Source organism: Scyliorhinus torazame, chromosome 21, assembly GCF_047496885.1.
Source record: "Scyliorhinus torazame isolate Kashiwa2021f chromosome 21, sScyTor2.1, whole genome shotgun sequence".
NCBI classification, from domain to species: domain Eukaryota; kingdom Metazoa; phylum Chordata; class Chondrichthyes; order Carcharhiniformes; family Scyliorhinidae; genus Scyliorhinus; species Scyliorhinus torazame.
The window spans coordinates 121369220-121391317 of NC_092727.1; the positions used below are offsets into that span (position 1 = coordinate 121369220).

Consider the following 22098-nt stretch of genomic DNA (forward strand, 5'->3'; position numbering starts at 1 on the left):
TTGATTTTTCTGTAGGTTCAGACACACTTTGTGTCTTCCCAAAGCACTTTAAAGCTAATTAAGTATCTTGGACATGTTGGAATGGAGAAAACGCACCATGCAATTTCTGTATATGTATTAAAAAATTAAACCTCTCAACCCACCCACTGCTGCTCCTAAAGTAGGCGGGATAGGGAGCAGGTGACCGACTTAGAGGCGGGTCAGTTACTGGGATCTTTAAAAGGACCTGTGTGCCACCTGGCAGGTTACAGAAGACGGGAAGGACTGGATCAGCAGATTAGAGTCTCTACAGCATTGAGGTGAGGTGAGATTTCTTCACTCAAAGTCTTGTGAATCTTTGGCGTTCTCTACCCCTGAGGGTGGTGGATAATACACCAGTGAATATATTTCAAGCTGGGTTACACAGACTCTCAGGATTTAAGGGATTTGGGGAATGGATTTAAAAAATGGAGATAGAAGATTAGCTTTGTACGAAATGACGGAGTAAACTCAAGGAACAATATGGACCCTGGTAGCTCCTATCCCTTATGTCCTTGTGATGGGCTGGGAGGGGCAGAGATTTTCCTCCAGGCACCAAGTCAGCCTGAGAATCCCCTCCTGATATCTCTGTAGTCTTTCCAAACTCCCCATCGCTGACCCAACATCAATCTGCCTCTGACCACAATCCTCCCTCCATCCCCCGACCCCCATAATCTCCCTGCTCCTCAGCTACAGCTTTTGCCAGAGACTTTACCAGTCTAAAAATGTGCATTATAGGTGGATTGGTCATGCTAAATTGATTATTAGTATCCAAAGATGTCCAGGTTGGGTGGGGTTACAGGGATAGGGCGGGGAAATGGAACTCGGTAGGATGCTCTTTCGGAGGGTCAGTACAGAATCGACGGACTGAATGGCCTCCTTCTGCACTGTGGCGATACTATGGATTCTCCAGCAGCAGAAAAACGGAGATATGCAGAAACAGACAATATCATCGAGGTGTCAACAGTCAGTCTGAGTGTCAATGTTGGGTATGTGGTTGAAACCTCACCTCAATGTGGAGTGTGCAGGTTGCAAACAGTGTGGTTCAGCTTCAGGCAGTTGAGGGGGAGAGTGATTCATCACTTTAATCATTTTCCCGATAGTTGCGCTCTCTTTCCTACAAGGACAGCAGAGGAGTGAGTGTTCCAAATGTCTCGTGTGGAGAGGTGGGAGGGACAATATTAGTGGAGGGTGACTGTGAGGAATGGGAGTGAAAGGGGACAGGATGGTATCGGCTGTTCAGATGGGAATGTGAGGTGTCAGCAGACAGGGAGATGAGTGGATCTACAAGGTGTGTTTAGCTGAGGAGTTCTGGGCAGGAGACTCTGCCAGTCCGAGTGTGGGGGTTTGACACCTGAAAGTGTTTCTGTCACTCGCCCGTCAGCCCTCCAGAGTTCCTGGATCCTCTCAACTCTTCAGGTTGGAGGAACCTCACTCCTGCTGCTGACCTCCTCGGCCACTTCCATCCACAACTGCTCGGTTGGAGAGTTTGATTTCTCCCTCATGGCCATGTCAAACATCACCTCACTGCAGCCCCTCAGATCCTGCAGCAGGAACTCCGGGTGAGACTGAGAAACCCCGGGGAGCAGCTGTTCCCAGGACTCCTCTCCATTCCTGTGTTGCTGCAGCTGAAAGTTTCAATTGCTGCTGACCTAATGTAACCCATTGGTGACCTAATGTAACACATCAGGTGACCCATTGTAACCCATCTGGTGGTCCCAAAGTTAGAAATCCTTCCTTTGGCAGAATGGAGATGTCATCCCGCCAATCCTCCCTGAGTTATAATAATCTTTATTTGTGTCATAAGTAGGCTTACATTAACACTGAAATGAAGTTACTGTGAAAATCCCCTAGTCGCCACAGCGCTATCAAGCGGCACTTACTCGGCAATAACCTGCTCACGGACGCTCAGTTTGGGGTCCGCCAGGGTCACTCAGCTCCTAAGTATTAGCGAGAGGCAGCACGGTTTTGTGAAGGGGAGGTCGTGTCTCACTAACTTGATAGAGTTTTTCGAGGAGGTCACAAAGATGATTGATGCAGGTAGGACAGTGGATGTTGTCTATATGGACTTCAGTAAGGCCTTTGACAAGGTCCCTCATGGCAGGCTGGTACAAAAGGTGAAGTCACATGGAATCGGAGTGAGCTGGCATGGTGGATACAGAACAGGCCAGGTCATAGAAGGCAGAGAGTAGCAAGAGAAGGATGCTTTTCTGATTGGAGGGCTGTGACTAGTGGTGTCCGCAGGGATCAGTGCTGGGACCTTTGCTGTTCGTAGTATATAAAAATGATCTGGAGGAAAATGTAACTGGTCTGATTAGTAAGTTTGCAGATGACACAAAGGTTGGTGGAATTGTGGATAGTGATGAGGACTGTCAGAGGACACAGCAGGACTTAGATCGTTTGGAGACTTGGGCGGAGAGATGGCAGATGGAGTTTAATCCGGACAAATGTGAGGTAATGCATTTTGGAAGGCCTAATGCAGGTAGGGTATATACAGTGAATGGTAGAACCCTCAAGAGTATTGACAGTCAGGGACATCTAGGCGTACAAGTCCACAGGTCACTGAAAGGAGCAACACAGGTGGAGAAGGTAGTCAAGAAGGCATACGGCATGCTTGCCTTCATTGGCCGGGGCATTGAGTATACAAATTGGCAAGTTATGTTGCAGCTGTACAGAACCTTAGTTAGGCCACACTTGGAGTATAGTGTTCAATTCTGGTCGCTACACTACAAGAAGGATGTGGAGGCTTTAGAGAGGGTGCAGAAGAGATTTATCAGGATGTTGCCTGGTATGGAGGATATTAGCTATGAGGAGACATTGAATAAACTTGGTTTGTTCTCACTGGAACGACGGAGGTTGAGGGGTGACCTGTTCGAGGTCTACAAAATTATGAGGGGCATAGACAGAGTGGATAGTCAGAGGCTTTTTCCCAGGGTAGAGGGGTCAGTTACTAGGGGGCATAGGTTTAAAGTGCGAGGGGCAAGGTTTAGACCATAAGACCATAAGACATAGGAGTGGAAGTAAGGCCATTTGGCCCATCGAGTCCACTCCACCATTCAATCATGGCTGATTTCAACTCCATTTATCTGCTCTCTCTCCATAGCCCTTAATTCCTCGAGAAATCAAGAATTTATCAACTTCTGTCTTAAAGACACTCAACGCCCCGGCCTCCACCGCCCTCTGTGTCAATGAATTCCACAGACCCACCACTCTCTGGCTGAAGAAATTTCTCCTCATCTCTGTTCTAAAGTGACTCCCTTTTATTCTAAGGCAGTGCCCCCAGGTCCTAGTCTCCCCTGCTAATGGAAACAACTTCCCTACGTCCACCCTATCTAAGCCATTCATTATCTTGTAAGTTTCTATTAGATCTCCCCTCAACCTCCTAAACTCCAATGAATATAATCCCAGGATCCTCAGACGCTCATCATATGTTAGGCCTACCATTCCTGGGATCATCCGTGTGAATCTCCGCTGGACCCGCTCCAGTGCCAGTATGTCCTGCCTTTAGAGAATCCTGGACTGGGACTCCCAAGTCCCTTTGCACTTCAGCATTATGAATTTTGTCACCATTTAGAAAATAGTCCATGCCTCTATTCTTTTTTCCAAAGTGCAGACCTCGCACTTGCCCACGTTGAATTTCATCAGCCATTTCTTGGACCACTCTCCTTAACTGTCTGAACCTTTCTGCAGCCTCCCCACCTCCTCAATACTACCTGCCCCATCACCTATCTTTGTATCATCGGCAAACTTAGCCAGAATGCCCCCAGTCCCGTCATCTAGATCGTTAATATATAAAGAGAACAGCTGTGGCCCCAACACTGAACCCTGCGGGACACCACTCGCCACCGGTTGCCATTCCGAAAAAGAACCTTTTATCCCAACTCTCTGCCTTCTGCCTGACAGCCAATCGTCAATCCATGTTAGTACCTTGCCTCGAATGGGCCCTTATTTTACTCAGCAGTCTCATGTGAGGCACCTTATCAAAGGCCTTTTGGAAGTCAAGATAGATAACATCCATTGGCTCTCCTTGGTCTAACCTATTTGTTATCTCTTCAAAGAACTCTAACAGGTTTGTCAGGCACGACCTCCCCTTACTAAATCCATGCTTACTTGTCCTAATCCGACCCTGCACTTCCAAGAATTTAGAAATCTCATCCTTAACGATGGATTCTGGAATCTTGCCAACAACTGAGGTTAGGCTAATTGGCCTATAATTTTCCATCTTTTTTCTTGTTCCCTTCTTGAACAGGGGGGTTACAACAGCGATTTTCCAATCCTCTGGGACTTTCTCTGACTCCAGTGACTTTTGAAAGATCATAACTAACGTCTCCACTATTTCTTCAGCTATCTCCTTCAGAACTCTAGGATGTAGCCCATCTGGGCCCAGAGATTTATCAATTTTTAGACCTCTTAGTTTCTCTAGCACTTTCTCCTTTGTGATGGCTACCATATTCAACTCTGCCTCCTGACTCTCCTGAATTGTTGGGATATTACTCATGTCTTCTACTGTGAAGACTGACGCAAAGTACTTATTTAGTTCCTCAGCTATTTCCTTGTCTCCCATCACTAGATTACCAGCGTCATTTTGGAGCGGCCCAATGTCTACTTTTGCCTCCCGTTTGTTTTTAATGTATTTAAAGAAACTTTTACTATCATTCCTAATGTTACTGGCTAGTCTACCTTCATAATTGATCCTCTCTTTCCTTATTTCTCTCTTTGTTATCCTGTTTGTTTTTGTAGCCTTCCCAATCTTCTGACTTCTGACTCTTTGCCACATTATAGGCTTTCTCTTTTGCTTTGATGCATTCCCTAACTTCTTTTGTCAGCCATGGCTGCCTAATCCCCCCTCTGATAACCTTTCTTTTCTTTGGGATGAACCTCTGTACTGTGTCCTCAATTACTCCCAGAAACTCCTGCCATTGCTGTTCTACTGTCTTTCCCACTAGGCTCTGCTCCCAGTCGATTTTCTTCAGTTCCTCCCTCATGCCCCTGTAGTCACCTTTATTTAACTGTAACACCTTTACATCTGATTCTACCTTCTTTCTTTCAAATTGGAGATTGAATTCTACCATATTATGATCACTGCCTCCTAAGTGTTCCCTTACTTTAAGATCTTTGATCAAGTCTGGCTCATTACATAACACTAAGTCCAGAATGGCCTGTCCCCTCGTGGGCTCCATCACAAGCTGTTCCAAAAAGCCCTCCTGTAAACATTCAATGAATTCCCTTTCCTTGGGTCCACTGGCAGCATTATTTACCCAGTCCACCTGCATATTGAAGTCTCCCATGATCACTGTGACCTTGCCTTTCTGACATGCACTTTCAATTTTGTGGTACATTTTGTGCCCCTGGTCCTGACCACTGTTAGGAGGCCTGTACATAACTCCCATTATGGTATTTTTGCCCTTGTGGTTCCTCAACTCTATCCAAACAGACTCCACATCATCTGATCCTATGTCGTTTAGTGCTATTGATTTAATTTAATTCCTAATTAACAAGGCAACCCCGCCCCCTCTGCCCACCTCTCTGTCTTTTCGATAGGTTGTGAATCCCTGGGTGTTTAAATGCCAGTCCTGAACCCCCTGCAACCACATCTCTGTGATGCCCACCACATCATACCTGCCAGTCACAATCTGGGCCACAAGCTCATCTACCTTGTTCCGTACACTGCGCGCATTTAAATATAGCACCTGTAATTCTCTATTGACCGTCCCTTTTTGCTTTCTAAGTGTGGTGGACCTTGGTTCACTGAGCCTTTCCATACACTGTGTCATATTTTGTGAGATGGGAACTATCGTAACCTCTCCTGAGTTCTGTCTTTTCGTGCTTTTTTGTATTCCTAAGCAGCTACGCTTCCCACTGATTACTTCACCTCTTGGTTCCCTGACTTTCCCTTCCCCCCCAGTCTCTAGTTGAAAGTCCTATTGACCACCCTATTTACTCTTTTTGCCAGAACACTGGTCCCAGCTCGGTTCAGGTGGAGACCATCCCAACGGTATAGGTCCCCACTGCCCCAAAACTGATGCCAGTGTCCCATGAAAAAGGAACCCCTCTTTCCCACACCACTCTTTCAGCCGTGTGATAACTTCCCTTATTCTTGCCTCCCTATGCCAATTTGCATGTGGCTCGGGCAGTAATCCAGAGATTATGACCCTTGAGGACCTGTTTTTTAATTTGAATCCTAGCTCTTTATAATCTCTAAACAGGTCCTCTTTCCTAGACTTGCCTATGTTGTTGGTACCGACATGGACCACAACAACTGGATCCTCCCCCTCCCTCTCCAGTATCCTTTCAAGCCGGTCAGAGATGTCCCACACCCTAGCACCGGGCAGGCAACATATCATGCGGGACTCTTTATCCTGCTCACAAAGGCTACTATCTATCCTCCTGATAATAGGATCCCCTACAACTACAACTTGCCTATTTACTCCCTCCCCTTGAATGGCCTGCTGAACCATGGTGCCTTGGTCAGCTGACTCATCCTTCCTGCAGCCCTGTTCGCCATCCACACAGGGAGCAAGTGCCTCGTACCTGTTGGACAGGGTCAAGGGCTGAGGCTCCTGAGTTCCTGACTGCTGGTTCTCTTTACCTGCCTGACTTGCAGTCACACCCTGCTGTCCCTGGCCACTGGCAGGATTTAAACTACTTACTCTGACAGGTGTGACTGCCTCTTGAAACACAGTGTCCAGGTAAGTCTCCCCCTCCCAGATGTGCCTCAGTGTTTGAAGCTCAGACTCCAGCTCATCAACTCTGAGCCGGAGCTCTTCGAGCAGCCAACGCTTACTGCAGATGTGGTCGCTGCAGCTCGCAATGGGATCTGCCAGCTCCCACATCAAGCAGCTCAAGCACATCACCTGACCAGCCATCTCGAATTAATTACTTTGTTTAATTTAAGTTTACGAGTTTAGCTGTGTTTTTTTTAAAATTTGCGGCAGATTTGCTATCAACCAATCAGATCACAACTTCCCTCTGACATCACTTTGGGGAAAAAAAAGTGGAAAACAGGAAGTTATCGTTGGGTTTTTATACTCACACAGAGACTGCTCCTCCTCCTCCGAATGGCTCCCGAAACTAGGCCGCGATCCCCGGATTATAGTAGGCTTTTATACTCACACAGAGACTGCTCCTCCTCCGCCGAACGGCTCCCGAAACTAGGGAGCTTAGAGGAAATGTACGAGGCAAGTTTTTTACACAGAGGGTAGTGGGTGACTGGAATTCGCTGCTGGACGAGGTGGTGGAAGCAGGGACGATAGTGACATTTAAGGGGCATCTTGACAGATACATGAATAGGGTGGGAATAGACGGATACGGACCCCGGACGTGCAGAAGATTTTAGTTTAGATGGGCAGCATGGTCGGCACAGGCTTGGAGGGCCAAAGGGCCTGTTCCTGTGTTGTACTATTCTTTGTTCTTTGTTCTTTGGCCTCCTTACAGCCTTGGTTCAAACATGGACAAAAGCTGAATGCCAGAGGTGAGGTGAGAGTGACTGCCCTTGACATCAAGGCAGCATTTGACCGAGTATGACATCAAGGAGCCTCAGCTAAACTGGAGTCAATGGGAATCAGGGGGAAAGCTCTCCGCTGGTTGGAGTCATACCTGGCACAGAGTAAGATGGTTGTGGTGGTTGGAGGTCAATCATCTCAGTTCCAGGATATCACTGCAGGAGTTCCTCAGGATAGTGTCCTAGGCCCAACCATCTTCAGCTACTTCATCAATGACCTTCCTTCCATCATAAGGTCAGAAGTGGGGATGTTTATGGATGACTGCACAATGATCAGGACCATTCGCAGCTCCTCAGATAATGAAGCAGGCCATGTCTCAATGCAGCAAGCCCTGGACAATATCCATGCTTGGGCTGACCCTTCGAAAGAGCACTCTATGTAGCCACCTCCCCCCCCCCCCCCCCCCCCACCCCGTGCAATCCCACAACCCCACCTAACCCTTGCACACTAAGGGACAATTTAGCATGGCCAATCCACCTAACCTGCACATCTTTGGACTGTGGAAGGAAACCGGAGGAAACCTGCTTTATACTGGCGACGAGGGTGGGATTGGCCCGGCCGACCGTGGTCCAACTCAACATGGATTTCACGGGACCTTTCCAAAGAGCCATGTACTTGTCGTAGACGCTCATTCAAAGTGAATGGAGGTTCACCGCATGTAACAATAATAATAACCTTTTATTGTCACAAGTAGGCTCACATTAACACTGAAATGAAGTTACTGTGAAAATCCCTTAGTCGCCACATTGCGGTGCCTGTTCGGGTACACAGAGGGAGAATTCAGAATGTCCAATTCACCTAACAGCATGTCTTTCGGGACTTGTGGGAAGAAACGGGAGGAAACCCATGCAGACATGGGGAGAATGTGCAGACTCCGCACAGACAGTGCCCCACTCGGGAAATGAACCTGGGACCCTGGCATGGTGAAGCAACAGTGCTGACCACTGTGCTACCGTGCTGATAAAGAACCAGAGCTAAACACACACATTAATAGCTGGAGTTCCCGACCTGAACATTGTCTCCTCATTCCAGCAGGGAGGAAGTTGCCAAGTTTCCACCTGAATATCCCACAGGCTGGAGTTAAAACTCAAAGACAGTCAAAGAAATCCGCACATTCTGCATTCCAGACCATAACTCCGCCCCTTGCTCCCAAACCCCGTCTCATGACCCCCAAGCCACGCCCATTCTCCAAACCCCAGGACACTACACCAGGACATGAAGTTTGGAAAAGTTGTTCCCAGTTTTGGGTTGAGAGCAGCTCAGTCACAGGGGGCCGCTGAGACACTGGGCTGGATTGTCCGATTTGCAGACTAAGTGCTGACCCCAGTGTGGGAACAGTGGCGTTTTACACCCGGAAAAACGGTGCCAAAGCTGCACCAATGCTCCGTCTGGTGAGGGGCTACCAGGCACGCAGCGTAGAGCCGCTCTAGCTGTGGATGCGGCTGGAGAATTGCCGGGTTCATGGCTGCGCATGCGCACGGTGGCAGCCTGCAGAGGCCGCGTGCGGACCCGGCCTGCCAAATAATGCCCCCCCTTTGACTCGGCTTGCCACCCCCCAGACCACCCCCCACCAGTGCCCCAGGACCCGGCAAATACCCCCCCCCCTGCCCGCGGAACAGCTCCCATCCGACCGTGGCGGCGCTGGACTCAATCCGCAGCCGCCACGCCGGGTTCTCCCAAAAAAAACCACGGGCGTCATTCTCCGACCCCCCCCAGAGGGTCGGAGAATGGCCGTTGGCAGCCGTGAATCCCGCCCCCGCCGGTTGCCGAAGTCTCCGAAGGGAGAAAAGTCGGCGGGGCGTTAATGGCGCCGCTGCCGTCGGAGAATGGCACGGGTCTGCGCAAGGCAGCCGATTTTCGGCCTGCCGATATTCTCCCGTCCGGATGGGCTGAAGTCCCGTCGACGTGATGACCGTTCACGCCGACGTAAATTAAACCTCCTTTTCATCGGCGTGACCCTGTGCTCCAGGATCACGCCGACCAGCGTGGAGGTGAGTGACGGCCTGGGGGGTTGGCTCTGGGCAGGCGATGGCGTGCCCGCAGTCTGAATGTGTGAGGAGAGGTGTGTCTCGGGTTGTGTGTGTGTGTGTGTGTGCGGCGGGGGGGGGGGGGGGGGTGGTTAGAGTGGGCTGGGCTCCGGGGGAGTGCCGGGAGGGGGGTCTGTGCCGGGGAGGGGGATGCGGGGTCCGTGCCGGGGAGAAGGCTGGGGTCCGTGCCGGGGTGGAGGTTGGGGGGGGTCCATGCCGGGGTGGAGGTTGAGGGGGGTCCGTGCCGGGGTGTAGGTTGGGGGGGTGTCTGTGCCGGGGAGGGGGATGGGGGGTCCGTGCCGGGGAGGAGGTTGGGGTCCGTGCCGGGGAGGAGGTTGGGGGGGGGGGGGTCCGTGCCGGGGAAGGGGATGGGGGGTCCGTGCCGGGGAGGAGGTTGGGGTCCGTGCCGGGGAGGAGGTTGGGGGGGGTCCGTGCCGGGGAGGGGGATGGGGGGTCCGTGCCGGGGAGGAGGTTGGGGTCCGTGCCGGGGAGGAGGTTGGGGGGGGTCCGTGCCGGGGAGGGGGATGGGGGGTCCGTGCCGGGGAGGAGGTTGGTGTCCGTGCCGGGGAGGAGGTTGGGGGGGGGGTCCGTGCCGGGGAGGGGGATGGGGGGTCCGTGCCGGGGAGGAGGTTGGGGTCCGTGCCGGTGAGGAGGTTGGGGGGGGGTCCGTGCCGTGGTGGAGGTTGGGGGGGGGGGTCCGTGCCGGGGAGGGGGATGCGAGGGCAAGTGAGTTGGTCCACCTGGCCAGGTGCCAGCCTCCAACAGTTGGACCCATGCGGTCCATGCCACCTGGCTGGGGGGAGGAGGGGATATGGGCAATGATGACATGTCGTTGTTCCCCTCCCCCCCACCAGGCCGTCATGTTTTCCGATCATCCAGCGATGTTGGCCGCCGTGGCGGCAGCCGCTAATGTCTATGTTGCCCTGGATGAGGAGGAGGAGGAGGAGGAGGAGGAGGAGCGTGCCAGAGAGGCGGCGCAGGCTTCCGCAGAGGGGCAGGCGGCAGCCGCCCAGGCTGGAGGGACACCTGACCGACAGGACGAGGAGGGGGAGGAGGACGTCGCGGCCCCACGGCAACGGAGGCACCCGAGGGCGCCCCGTGTGTACCGGCCCCGGCAGTCATACCAGGACCTCACGGAACGGGAATGCAGGAGGAGACTCCGGATGAGGCGGGAAACCGTGGCACACATCTGCCACCTGCTGGCACACCTGTCACCGCGTGGCACTGGCGGGGGACACCCTCTCCCCGTGTCCGTCAAGGTTACGGTGGCCCTGAACTTTTATGCAACGGAGTCATTCCAGGCACCGAGTGGGGACCTGTCCGGCATATCGCAGACATCGGTGCATCGGTGCATCCGGGCAGTGACAGATGCCCTATATGCCATGGCGCACCGCTACATCTGCTTCCCCGTGGACCGGGCCAGCCAAGATGCCCGGGCCGTGGGCTTCTCTGCCGTGGCCGGGTTCCCCATGGTCCAGGGCGCGATTGATGGGATGCACGTCGCCGTGCGGCCACCTGCAGATAACAAGGCCGTGTTCACCAATAGGAAGGGGACCTATTCGATGAACATACAGGTGGTCTGCGACCACCGCATGATGATCCTGCACGTCTGCGCCCGTTATCCAGGCAGTGTACACGACTCATACGTGTTGTCGCGGGGATCCATCCCCGGCATGTACGAGGGACGCCATCCCCGGCTGAGGGGCTGGTTGCTGGGCGACAGGGGCTACCTATTGCGATCGTGGCTGATGACGCCTATACGGAGGCCACGCAATGAGGCGGAGAACCGCTACAATGATGCCCATGTAGCGACAAGGGGAGTGATAGAGAGGTGCTTTGACGTGCTGAAGATGCGTTTCAGGTGCCTGGACCTCTCTGGGGGCGCCCTCCAGTATCGGTCAGATAGGGTCGGCCGCATCATTGTGGTGTGCTGCGTCCTGCACAACATAGCCCAGCAGAGGGGCGATGTGCCGCAGGCAGAGGAGGGCGGAGTGGAGGAACAGCAGGAAGAGGCGCAGTCCTCCCCAGATGAGGGGGATGGGGGTAATGGTCAGGGCAGACGGGGTAGACACAGGCGGGTGGCTGTCCACCGTTACCGGCTGGCCCAGCGGGCACGGGACAGACTGATAGCCGCCCACTTCACTGACTAGATGGGCGTGGGAATCGGGTAGTATGGCCACAGACTGCACACCATGGCAACAGCCGACCACCCACACCCCCCCACCCATCCACCCACCCAGCACCCTCACCCCCCTCCCCAACCCCACCCACCCCACCCACATGCACACCACCCCCCCCCCCATTGCCGATCCACCTGCGGCACAACGGGCCGGGCTCACACAGTTGCGGGTGGACGCGTGTCTATCGCAGGCCATGGAGGATGATGACAACCCGCCCTGCGGTGGGCTCCTGGCTCTACATCATTGGACTATGTCTGACCCATGGCCACAGTACCACCACCCACCCGGACCATCCCTGCATGCGGCTGTGACACTGCAGCGCACGGTCCCGTCCTCTGCACGGGGGATGTTGATGGCGGCCCAGGGGGAAGGGGGCAGACTCACCTGGGGCTGAGGTAAGACCACCCCTCACACACACACTTGCGCTCAATGTACATGACACCCCCGCACACTTTGGACAGGGCACAAAGGCAGCTTCTGTAGGTGTAACATTGACTTTAATAACCAAAGGAGTTCATGCACGTGCCCTAGCCCCTAAAACTCATCTGTGCCCTGCACCCGTGCCAACTTACTCAGTGTCTAATTGTTTGGCCTTACGGGCCCTTTGACTACGTCTACGTGGTTCCCCAGACGGTACCGCAGAACTGGAGGTGGACCCCTGTGATTCCTGCCCTCTGACACTGGATCCCTTTGGCGGCCGTTTCCTGGGGCGTCCTGGCCTAGATGGGCCAGGCTGCGGTCCGGGCAACTGGGATGGCGAGCTGCCAGCCTGTCCTGCCCGTTGCCCACCCGATGCACCTGGGACGGAAGGGGGGGAGTCTGAGGTGTCGCAGTGTAACGGGACCTCCCCTACAGGGGGAGCCGGGACGGACCACACCACCTCCTCCTCCCTCGGGGTACCCAATGGCCCCCCAGGCCTCTACATGGGTGGGGGATGCGAACGGACTGGCCATCCGACGCCCCCCCGACATCTGTCGCTGCCAGTCCTGGAGGCCCGTGCTGGTATCGACAGGGGTCTGCAGGTTTGCAGCCATGGAGCCCAGGGGGTTGGCAAACCCTGTCTGTGACAGTGCGACGCCGGCTCGCACATGGCCACTGGCGCCGATGCCCTCAGCGATGGCCTGCAGAGGCTGGGCCATGGCCTGCAGAGGCTGGGCCATGGCCTGCAGAGACTGGGCTATGGCCTGCTGAGACTGGGCTATGGCATTGAGCGCCTCTGCCTTCTGGCGCTGGCACTGGCTCATGGCCTCCTGTGAGAGGGCAGCCATGTCCTGGGCCACAGACGCCGCCTGCACGGAAAGCCCCAGGCCTCGCAAACCGTTCCCCATGTCTGACACCGTCGCACCCATTGCCTCCACCGCGGACGCCACCCGTGCGGTGTCGGCATGGGTGGCACGTATGACCGGCACCACTCCCAGCTCCTGGACGTGGGTGGACTCCGCCACCTGCGACTGCAGCCGCCGCAAGCCGCCCGTCACCCTCTTCGCTCGTCTCCGGGTCGGTGGTTGCATCGGATCTATGTGTGGGTGTGGTAACTGCAGGAACCCGGGATCCATCTGGACGGCAGATGTTCGCTTGGCCTGGGCTGCCCTCCGACCGCCTGGTCCCTCTGCTGCTCCTACCTCCACCTGCTGTACCGGGACGGCTGTGTTGTGCGCACCAGTGAGTGTACCAGACGCCTCATCACTAAAGTGCCCAACCGAGGTGAGTGTTTCTGTGATGGTGGAGGGTGTTGGTGACAGCAGTGGCGTTGTGTCGTGCTCTTCGTCCCACTCTGAATCCATGGCACTTTGGGGTGGGGGTTCATCTCCACCCATCCACTCTGAGTCACTGTCCGGTATTTCGTCTTCCTGGGTAGTGCTGTCCCGGGTAGGGGTGTCCTGGGCAGTACTGTCCCGGGTAGTGGTGTCCCGGGTAGTGGTGTCCTGGGTAGTGGTGTCCTGGGTAGTGGTGTCCTGGGTAGTGGTGTCCTGGCTCGGATGTGATGGGGGCCTGTGGCTGCCCCCCTCGTCGCTGGCTGGTCGCTCCCGCACGTGACGGTTGTGTCGTCTCCCTGTTGCTCCAGGTCTCTCCGTCTCCCGTGGCCTCCGAGGGGCATCCTGCGGGCGTCGCATGCTGGAGGGTCCGTGTCTCTCCATCTCCCGTGGTGTGCGAGGGGCATCCTGCGGGCGTTGCATGCTGGAGGGTCCGTGTCTCTCCATCTCCCGTGGCCTCCGAGGGGCATCCTGCGGGCGGTCTGCATCTGCGGGGATGGGTGCCTGGACGTTTGGTCCTGCGATACACAATGAAGCATGCATGGTTAGACATCAGGCAGTGATCAGGTGATACCGGGGAGGGGGATATAGGGGAGGGGGGATATGGGGACGGGCTGTCGGTGGCTCACTTGCTAGTACGCCCCCGACCTCTGCATCAGCAACCTCCCGGTCGTCAGGTCCGCCAGCCAGTTCCAGGGCCCTTTCCTCGTGTACGGTCAGTGGCCTCTCATCAGCGGGGCCTCCTCCAGTCCTCACATGCTCCCTATTGTTGTGTGCGCGCTTATCCTGTGGGGGTGGGGGGGGGGGTGGCAGGGATAAAAGGCAACACTGTTAGGCAGGTATATGAATGCATGCCATCGGTTGCGCGTGCATTGCAGAGGTTAAGGTTAGGGCTGGATTCACTTGGGGATATGGGGGATATGGGGGAGGGGGGATATGGGGGATATGGGGGAGGGGGGGATATGGGGGATATGGGGGAGGGGGGATATGGGGGAGGGGGTATATGGGGGAGGGGGGATATGGGGGAGGGGGGATATGGGGGAGGGGGGATATGGGGAGGGGGGATATGGGGAGGCTCACCCTGCCTGCTCTGACGAGGTCGTTCACCTTCTTGTGGCACTGGGTGCCTGTCCGTGGTGTCAGGGCCGCAGCGGTGACGGCCTCTGCCACCTCCCTCCACAGACGCCGGCTGTGGCGTGGGGCAACTCTGCGGCCGTGCCCGGGATACAGGGCGTCCCTCCTCTGCTCCACCGCATCCAGGAGCGCCTCCACATCGCGTGACTCGAACCTCGGGGCTGAGCGACGGCCAGCCATCCAGTCGGGTGTTGCGGTCGGGTGTTCCGGTCGGGTGGGGGGGAGCTGCGCGGCCTTATGAGCCGTCACGCCATGCGGCGCGTATGATGCTGCACGGCGTGAACCACTGCGCAAGCGCGGATCCCGTTACGTCGCTGCTAGCCCATTTCGGGCCGGAGACTTTCGACCCATTTTTCCGACGTGACGCAAGTCGGATTTGCGCCGTTTTTTGCGCCGATCGGCGGACTTTCCGCCGATAATGGAGAATTTCGCCCATTGTGTCCCACGCCGCCGGGGACTCGGCCCAACGGGGGCGGAGCATCGCGGGTGGGCCGCAGGTGATATCCTGAGGCCGTCCCGACGGGGTCTGGTGTATACACCGGAGGGGGCGGAGTATCGCAAAAGTGGCGCCGTCCCTGATTCCGACACAAACGGGGATTCTCCGGCCGATCGACAAACGCCATTGCGCCGTCGCCGATTGGAGAATCCTGCCCACTGACTCCCCACTCCAAACAGCCGAGAATTCATTCACAGAATTCTCCCCCTGTCTCCAGCACCCAGTACTAATGAAATCGCTGCACAGGGATCTGCGTCTAAAAATTCCCAATTACAACAACAGCACTCATGCAATTTTCATTCCACCTCCCGACAAGATGCCCCGCACCCCGTCTCAGCTTTATCCGCTTAATTATTTAAACTCTGTATTGGAATGAGATCCCAAAGGGGCTCAATCTATGAACTTGCTTGACCTGAATGTTTTTACAATATAACAATGCAGCGTACTCTCTCTGCCTCGCTTCGGCCAACAGCAAAAAAGGGAAGTTAGAGCCCAGGGTCTTGGTCTCTCTGTCTGGCGACAAGTGTGGCATCGGTGAGCTGGCATTACTTTCCCACTAATAATAATGATAATCTTTATTGTCACAATTAGGCTTACATTAACACTGCAATGAAGTCACTGTGAAAAGCCCCTAGTTGCCACATTCAGGCGCCTGTTCGGGTACACCGAGGGAGAATGTCCAAATTACCTAACAGCGTGTCTTTCAGGACTTCTGGGAGGAAACCGGAGCGCCCAGAGGAAACCCACGCAGACGTGGGGAGAACATGCAGGCTCCACACAGACAGTGATCCAAGCCAGGAATCGAACCTGGGATCCTGGAGCTGTGAAGCAACAGTGCTAACCACTGTGCTCCCGTGCTGCACAACTACTCCTCTCTCTATCTGTGATAATGCCATCTTCTAGTACAAAATTGGGGAGGGTGGGGAGGGAATAATAGACTCGGAAATTAATGTACTGTCTGTTAGATAATTGCTGATCCATATGTCATTCACCGGTCCATTGTTTCATCTCCAATGCATTTTAAATTAATTTACGGAATGTGGGTGTCGCTGGTTAGGCCAGCATTTATTGCCCATCCTTAGTGGCCCTTCAGAAGGTGGTGGTGAGTTGCCTTCTTGAACCGCTTCAGTCCTTGAGGTGTAGGTACACCCACTGTGCTGTTAGGGAGGGAGTTCCAGGATGTTGCCCAGCGACAGTGAAGGAGGCGGTGTGGCTAGCACAATTGCTTCACAGCTCCAGGGTCCCAGGTTCGATTCCGGCTTGGGTCACTGTCTGTGCGGAGTCTGCACATCCTCCCCGTGTGTGCGTGGGTTTCCTCCGGGTGCTCCGGTTTCCTCCCACAGTCCAAAGATGTGCAGGTTAGGTGGATTGGCCATGATAAATTGCCTTTTGTGTGCAAAATTGCCCTTAGTGTTGGGTGGGGTTACTGGGTTCTGGGGTTGGGTGGAGGTGTTGACCTTGGGTAGGGTGCTCTTTCCAAGAGCCGGTGCAGACTCGATGGGCCGAAAGGCCTCCTTCTGTACTGTAAATTCTATGATTCTATGATATATTTCCAGGTCAGGGTGGTGAGTTACATGGAGGGGAACCTCCAGGTGGTGGAGCTCCCAGGTATCTGCTGGACTTGTCCTTCTAGATGGTAGTGGTCATGGGTTTGGAAGGTGTTGTCTAAGGAACCTTGGTGAGTTACTGCAGTGCATCTTGTAGATGCTACACACGGCTGTCACTGTTCATCGGTGGTGCAAGGTTTGAATGTTTGTGGAAGGAGGACTAATCAAGCGGGCTACTTTGTCTTGGATGGTATTGAGCTTCTTGAATGTTGTTGGAGCTCAAATCATCCAGGCAAGTGGAGAGTATTCCATTACACTCCTGACTTGTGCCTTGTAGATGGTGGACAGGATTTTGGGGGTCGCGCGTGCTCTCGGGGGCCTATCTTCTTGGTGCTGGCCCACAGTGTGGGTCGGCCATGTCGCGAGGGGTGGGGACATAGACGCATTATTGGAGAATCCCGTCCCTAGTCTTTGACATGCCCTGCTGGCCACAGTATTAACATGGCTAGTCCAGTTCAGTTTCTGGTCAATGAAAGTTCCCAGGATGTTGATTGTGGGGTTTCAACGATGGTAATGCCATTGAATGTCAAGGGATGTTGGTTTCATCCACTCTTGTAGAAGATGGTCATTGCCTGGCACTTGTGTGGCGCAAATGTAACTTGTCACTTGTCAGTCCGAGCCTGGATATTGTCCAGGTCCTGCTCTGACGGGTTGCGAATGGTGCTGACCATTGTGCTGTCATTCACAAACATCCCCACTTCTGACCTTATGATGGAAGGGAGGTCATTGATGAAGCAGCTGAAGAAGGTTGGGCCTAGGACACTATCCTGCGGAACTCCTGCAGTGATGTCCTGGAGTTGAGATGATTGACCTCCAACCACCACAACCATCTTCCTTGGTGCCAGGTATGACTCCAACCAATGGAGAGTTTTCCCCCTGATTCCCATTGACTCTAGTTTAGCTAGGGTTCCTTGATGCCATACTCAGATAAATGCTGCCTGATGTCAAGGGCGGTCACTCTCACCTCACCTCTGGCATTCAGCTCTTTTGTCCATGTTTGAACCAAGGCTGTAATCAGGTCAGGACCACCCTGGCGGAACCCAAACTGAGGATTTGTGAGCAGGTTATTGTTGAGAAAGTGCCACTTGATAACACTGTTGATGAGTCTTTCCATCACTTTGCTGATGATGGGAAGGTAGACTGATAGGGCGTTAATTGGCTGGGTTGGATTTGTCCTGTTTCTTGTGTACAGGACATGCCTGGGCAACCTTCCACATTGCCAGGTAGATGACAGTGTTGTAACTGTACCAGAACAGCTTAACTAGGGGTGCGGCAAGTTCTGGAGCAGAAGCCTTCAGTACTATCGCCAGGACATTGTCAGGTCCCATAGCCTTTGCATTATCCAGTGCCTTCGGTCATTTCCTGATATTGCGTGGAGTGAATCGTATTGGCTGAAGATTGACATCTGTGATGCTGGGGACCTCCGGAGGAGACCGAGATGGATCATCCACTCGGCATTTCTGGCTGAAGATTGTTGCGCATGTCTCAACCTTATCTTTTGCACATACGTGCTGGGCTCCTCCATCATTGAGGATGGGGATATTTGTGGAGCCTTCTTCTCCAGTGAGTTGTTTAATTGTCCACCACCATTCACGGCTGGATGTGGCAGGACTACAGAGCTTGGATCTGATGCGTTTGTTGTGGAATTTTTTAGCTGTCTATTACTTGCTGCTCATGCTGTTTGGCGCACAATTAGTCCTGTGTTGCAGCTTCACCAGGTCGACACCTAATGTTTCGGTATGCCTGATGTTACTCCTGACATGTTCTCTTGCACTCTTCACCGAATCAGGGTTGATCCCCTGGTTTGGTGGTAATGGTAGAGTGGGGGATGTGCCGGACCATAAGGTTGCAGATTGTGGTTAAATATAATTCCGATACTGCTGATGGCCCACAGCACCTCATGGATGCCCAGTTTTGAGTTGCTAGATCTGTTCGAAGTCTATCCCATTTAGCACGGTGGTAGTGCCACACAACACGATTGTGGGTATTCTCAATGTGAAGACGGGACTTTGTCTCCATATGGACGGTGCTGCTGTCCCAGTCTAGCAGCTATAACCTTTAGGACCCGGCCAGCTCAGTCTGTGTTGGCACTATCGAGCCACTCTTGGTGATGGGCATTGACGTTCTCCACCCAGAGCAGATTCTGCATCCATGCCACCCTCAGTGCTTCCTCTATGTGATGTTCAACATGGAGGAGTACTGATGCAGTAGCTAATGGTGGCCGGTCCATGGTAATCAGCAGGAGGTTTCCTTGGCCATATTTAACCTGAAGCCATGAGACTTCATGGGACTCCAGAGTCGATGTTGAGGACTCCCAGGGCAACTCCCTCCTGACTGTATACTACTGTGCCGATACCTCTGCCTGGTCTGTCCTGCCGATGAGACAGGACATACCCAGGAATGGTGATAGTGGTGTCTGGGACATTGTCTGTAAGGTATGATTCTGTGAGTATGCCTGTGTCAGGCTGTTGTTTAACTAAACACATTTGACCTGAGTAGGGTCAATTCCTCTTCATCATGTGCCAGGCTCAGCCTGATACAGTTTATGGTTATTCACAGAGCGCATATGACAGGGGCGAGGCTGAGTAGGTTCTTTGGGGTGGAGGACAGATGTGGGAGGTGCTCGGGAAGCCCAGCGAATCACGTCCACATGTTCTGGTCGTGCCCGGCACTGGATGGGTTCTGGAGGGGTTTCGCGAGGACTATGTCCAAGGTGGTGAAAGTCCAGGTCAAGCCGAGCTGGGGATTGGCATTATTTGGGGTGGCGGACGAGCCGGGAGTGCAGGAGGCGAAAGAGGCCGGTATTCTGACCTTTGCGTCCCTGGTAGCCCGGCGGAGGATCTTGCTATTATGGAAGGACGCGAAACCCTCCAGTGTGGAAGCCTGGATAAATGACATGGCTGGGTTCATTAAGCTGGAGAGGATAAAGTTTGCCTTGAGAGGGTCTGCGCAGGGGTTCTTCAGGCGGTGGCAACCGTTCCTAGACTATCTCGCGGAGCGCTAGAAGGAGCTCGGTCAGCAGCAGCAGCAACCCAGGGAGAGAGGGGGGGGGGTGAGGGGAGGGGAGGGGAGGGGGGTATTTCTTTCTGGGGGGGGAGGATATTTGGGCGGGTGGGGGAGGGGGTCTTTCCCAGGTGGTATTTGTAAAAGCATACGGGAGGGTTAATATGTGCGGGAGAAACCCATTGTATAAGTTCTGTATTATGTTTGATTGATATGTTTATGTTCTGTTCTGCTCTTTTTTCTTTTTCTTTTCTGTTACGGGGGGGGGGTTTAACTGGTTGAAAATTTTTGTTGGAAAAACTTTGAATAAACATATTTAAAAAAAACTAAACACATTTGTGTTTTATGTTTGTAGATGCCTGGAAGCCTGTTTCGCAATGCAACTCAAAACATTGCGAAAGAACTTGACCCTTACGGCAGCCTGATTCCCGCAACAATCTTGTGTGATGCAAAGAAGTACAAACTCCTTCATCTTGTCCGGGTAAAGAAGGGATTTTTATGGTTCACAAAAGACAAGTACTTCCCAACACCTGTCACACTGACTGACATCTTGACTGATGGCAAGGATTTGGATTTTGGTAAGCGTTCGCTGTTTATTTAAGTTTTGCTATTTCAATCTGAGTATGTTTGGTGCGGTTTTATGGTGCATTGCTTTACATCCTGAACACATTGGAACTGGATATTTCAACAGTGAGTCAATGTTGCATTGGTACTTCTCTGAGTTATCACCACAATGACAATCGAGTATCCCATCCAACAAGTCTCCTGACTAGGGGACTCTACAGGACAGGTTAATGAGAGAGGAAAAATAAGTCGCCAATAATTTTTTTTGAAGTATTTATATCATTCTATGCAAAAAAATGAATGTAAATTAATGTGGCGGGTTTGATTCTTTCTTGTTTGGAGAATATTTACACATAATGGGATCGATGACAAAAGCAAGGAAGTGATGATGAATCTTTATGAGACATTGGTTCCAGCTCAACCAGAGTGTTGTGTCCAGTTCTGGACACTGCCCTTTAGGGAGGATGTGAAGTCTCCAGATAGGATGCAGAAAAGATTTTACAGAATGGTTTCACGGGGTGAGTATTTCCATTACATGAATTAGTTGCAAAAGCAGCAGTTGTTCTATAGAGCAGGGAAGGTTGAGGGGAAATTTGATTGAGCAGTTCAGAATCATGAGGGGGTCTACACAGAGCAGGTAGAATGACGTTGTTTCCACTGAATGAAGGATCGAAAACCAGAGAGAACTGATTTAAGGAAGCAACTGAGGCAAAACCTTTTTTATGTAAGTAGTGGCCAGGATCTAAAAGGCACTGTCGGAGTGTGTGGTCACTGTTAAATTAATAAAGGGTCTCCACTCAAAACAGATGTGCCGAATTTCTTTCACTCAGAGGGTCATGCGTCTTTGGAACTCTCTCCCTGAAAATAATAATAATAATCTTTATTAGTGTCACAAGTACGCTTACATTACACTGCAATGAAGTTACTGTGAAAATCCCCTCATCGCCACACACCTGCTGTTCGGTACACTGAGGGAGAATTAAGAATGTCCAATTCACCTAACAAGCACATCTTTCGGGACTTGTGGGAAGAAACCGGAGCACCCGGAGGATTCGCAGCAGACACGGGGAGAACGTGCATAATCCACATAGACAGTGACTCAAGCCGGGAATCGAACCCGGGTCCCTGGCGCTGTGAAGCAACAGTGCTAACCACTTTGCTACCACGTCGTAAGGTGGTGCAGGCAGAGTCTTTGAATATTGTTAAGGCAGAGGTGGATAGATTCTGGGTAAGCAAGAGTGTGATAGGTTACCACGGATGGCGGCATGCAAATTTGAGGTTAATATCAGATCAGCCATGATCCTATTAAATTGGGGGGAACAGGGTGGAGGAGCTGAATGGCCCACTCCTGCTCCTTGTCAGTTTGTTCGTGTTGAAGACAGATTGAATCCTGGCTTTCAAAAGAGAATTGGTGAGTACCTGAAGAGAAAGAAAAATGCAGAGCCATGGGGGAAGGAGAAAGGTTTGGGGAGTTGGTCGAGCTGGACTATTCTTGCAGAGAGTCGGCATGGTCTCAATGTTGGAAACCTCCTTCTGCGCTGGCATCATTATGTGATTCTGTATCGATGACCCTGCATTCGGTTAAACACTCAGATATTTTCTCTGACCTTGTTGCACATTGAAATATGACAAGATTTTCTCCCGCTCAGTCCCTCTTTCCAGTCTTCATACCTCAGCATCTACAAAAGTGTCTGGACTAACTTTGCCAAGGCTAATTTCCATGTGTTATAAACATCATTTAGAATCCCTGTGGCATATTGAAGAATTTGTGAATCATTTTTAACTTTAACGATTGTGAAAAAGGCACCAAGGT

At 52.9% G+C, this 22098-nt stretch overlaps 1 protein-coding gene across 1 annotated transcript in view; it reads left to right on the forward strand.

The window, feature by feature from the left end:
- Positions 1–275: 275 nt before the first annotated feature.
- LOC140398073 (gasdermin-D-like) overlaps positions 276–22098 on the forward strand; it is a 47818-nt gene continuing 25995 nt past the window's right edge. Inside the window, exons 1-2 of the mRNA XM_072486282.1 lie at positions 276–304; positions 20077–20299. Of these exons, the coding sequence (XP_072342383.1) occupies positions 20077–20299 (223 nt within the window). The 5' untranslated portion in view covers positions 276–304. The remainder of the gene's footprint in view (positions 305–20076; positions 20300–22098) is intronic.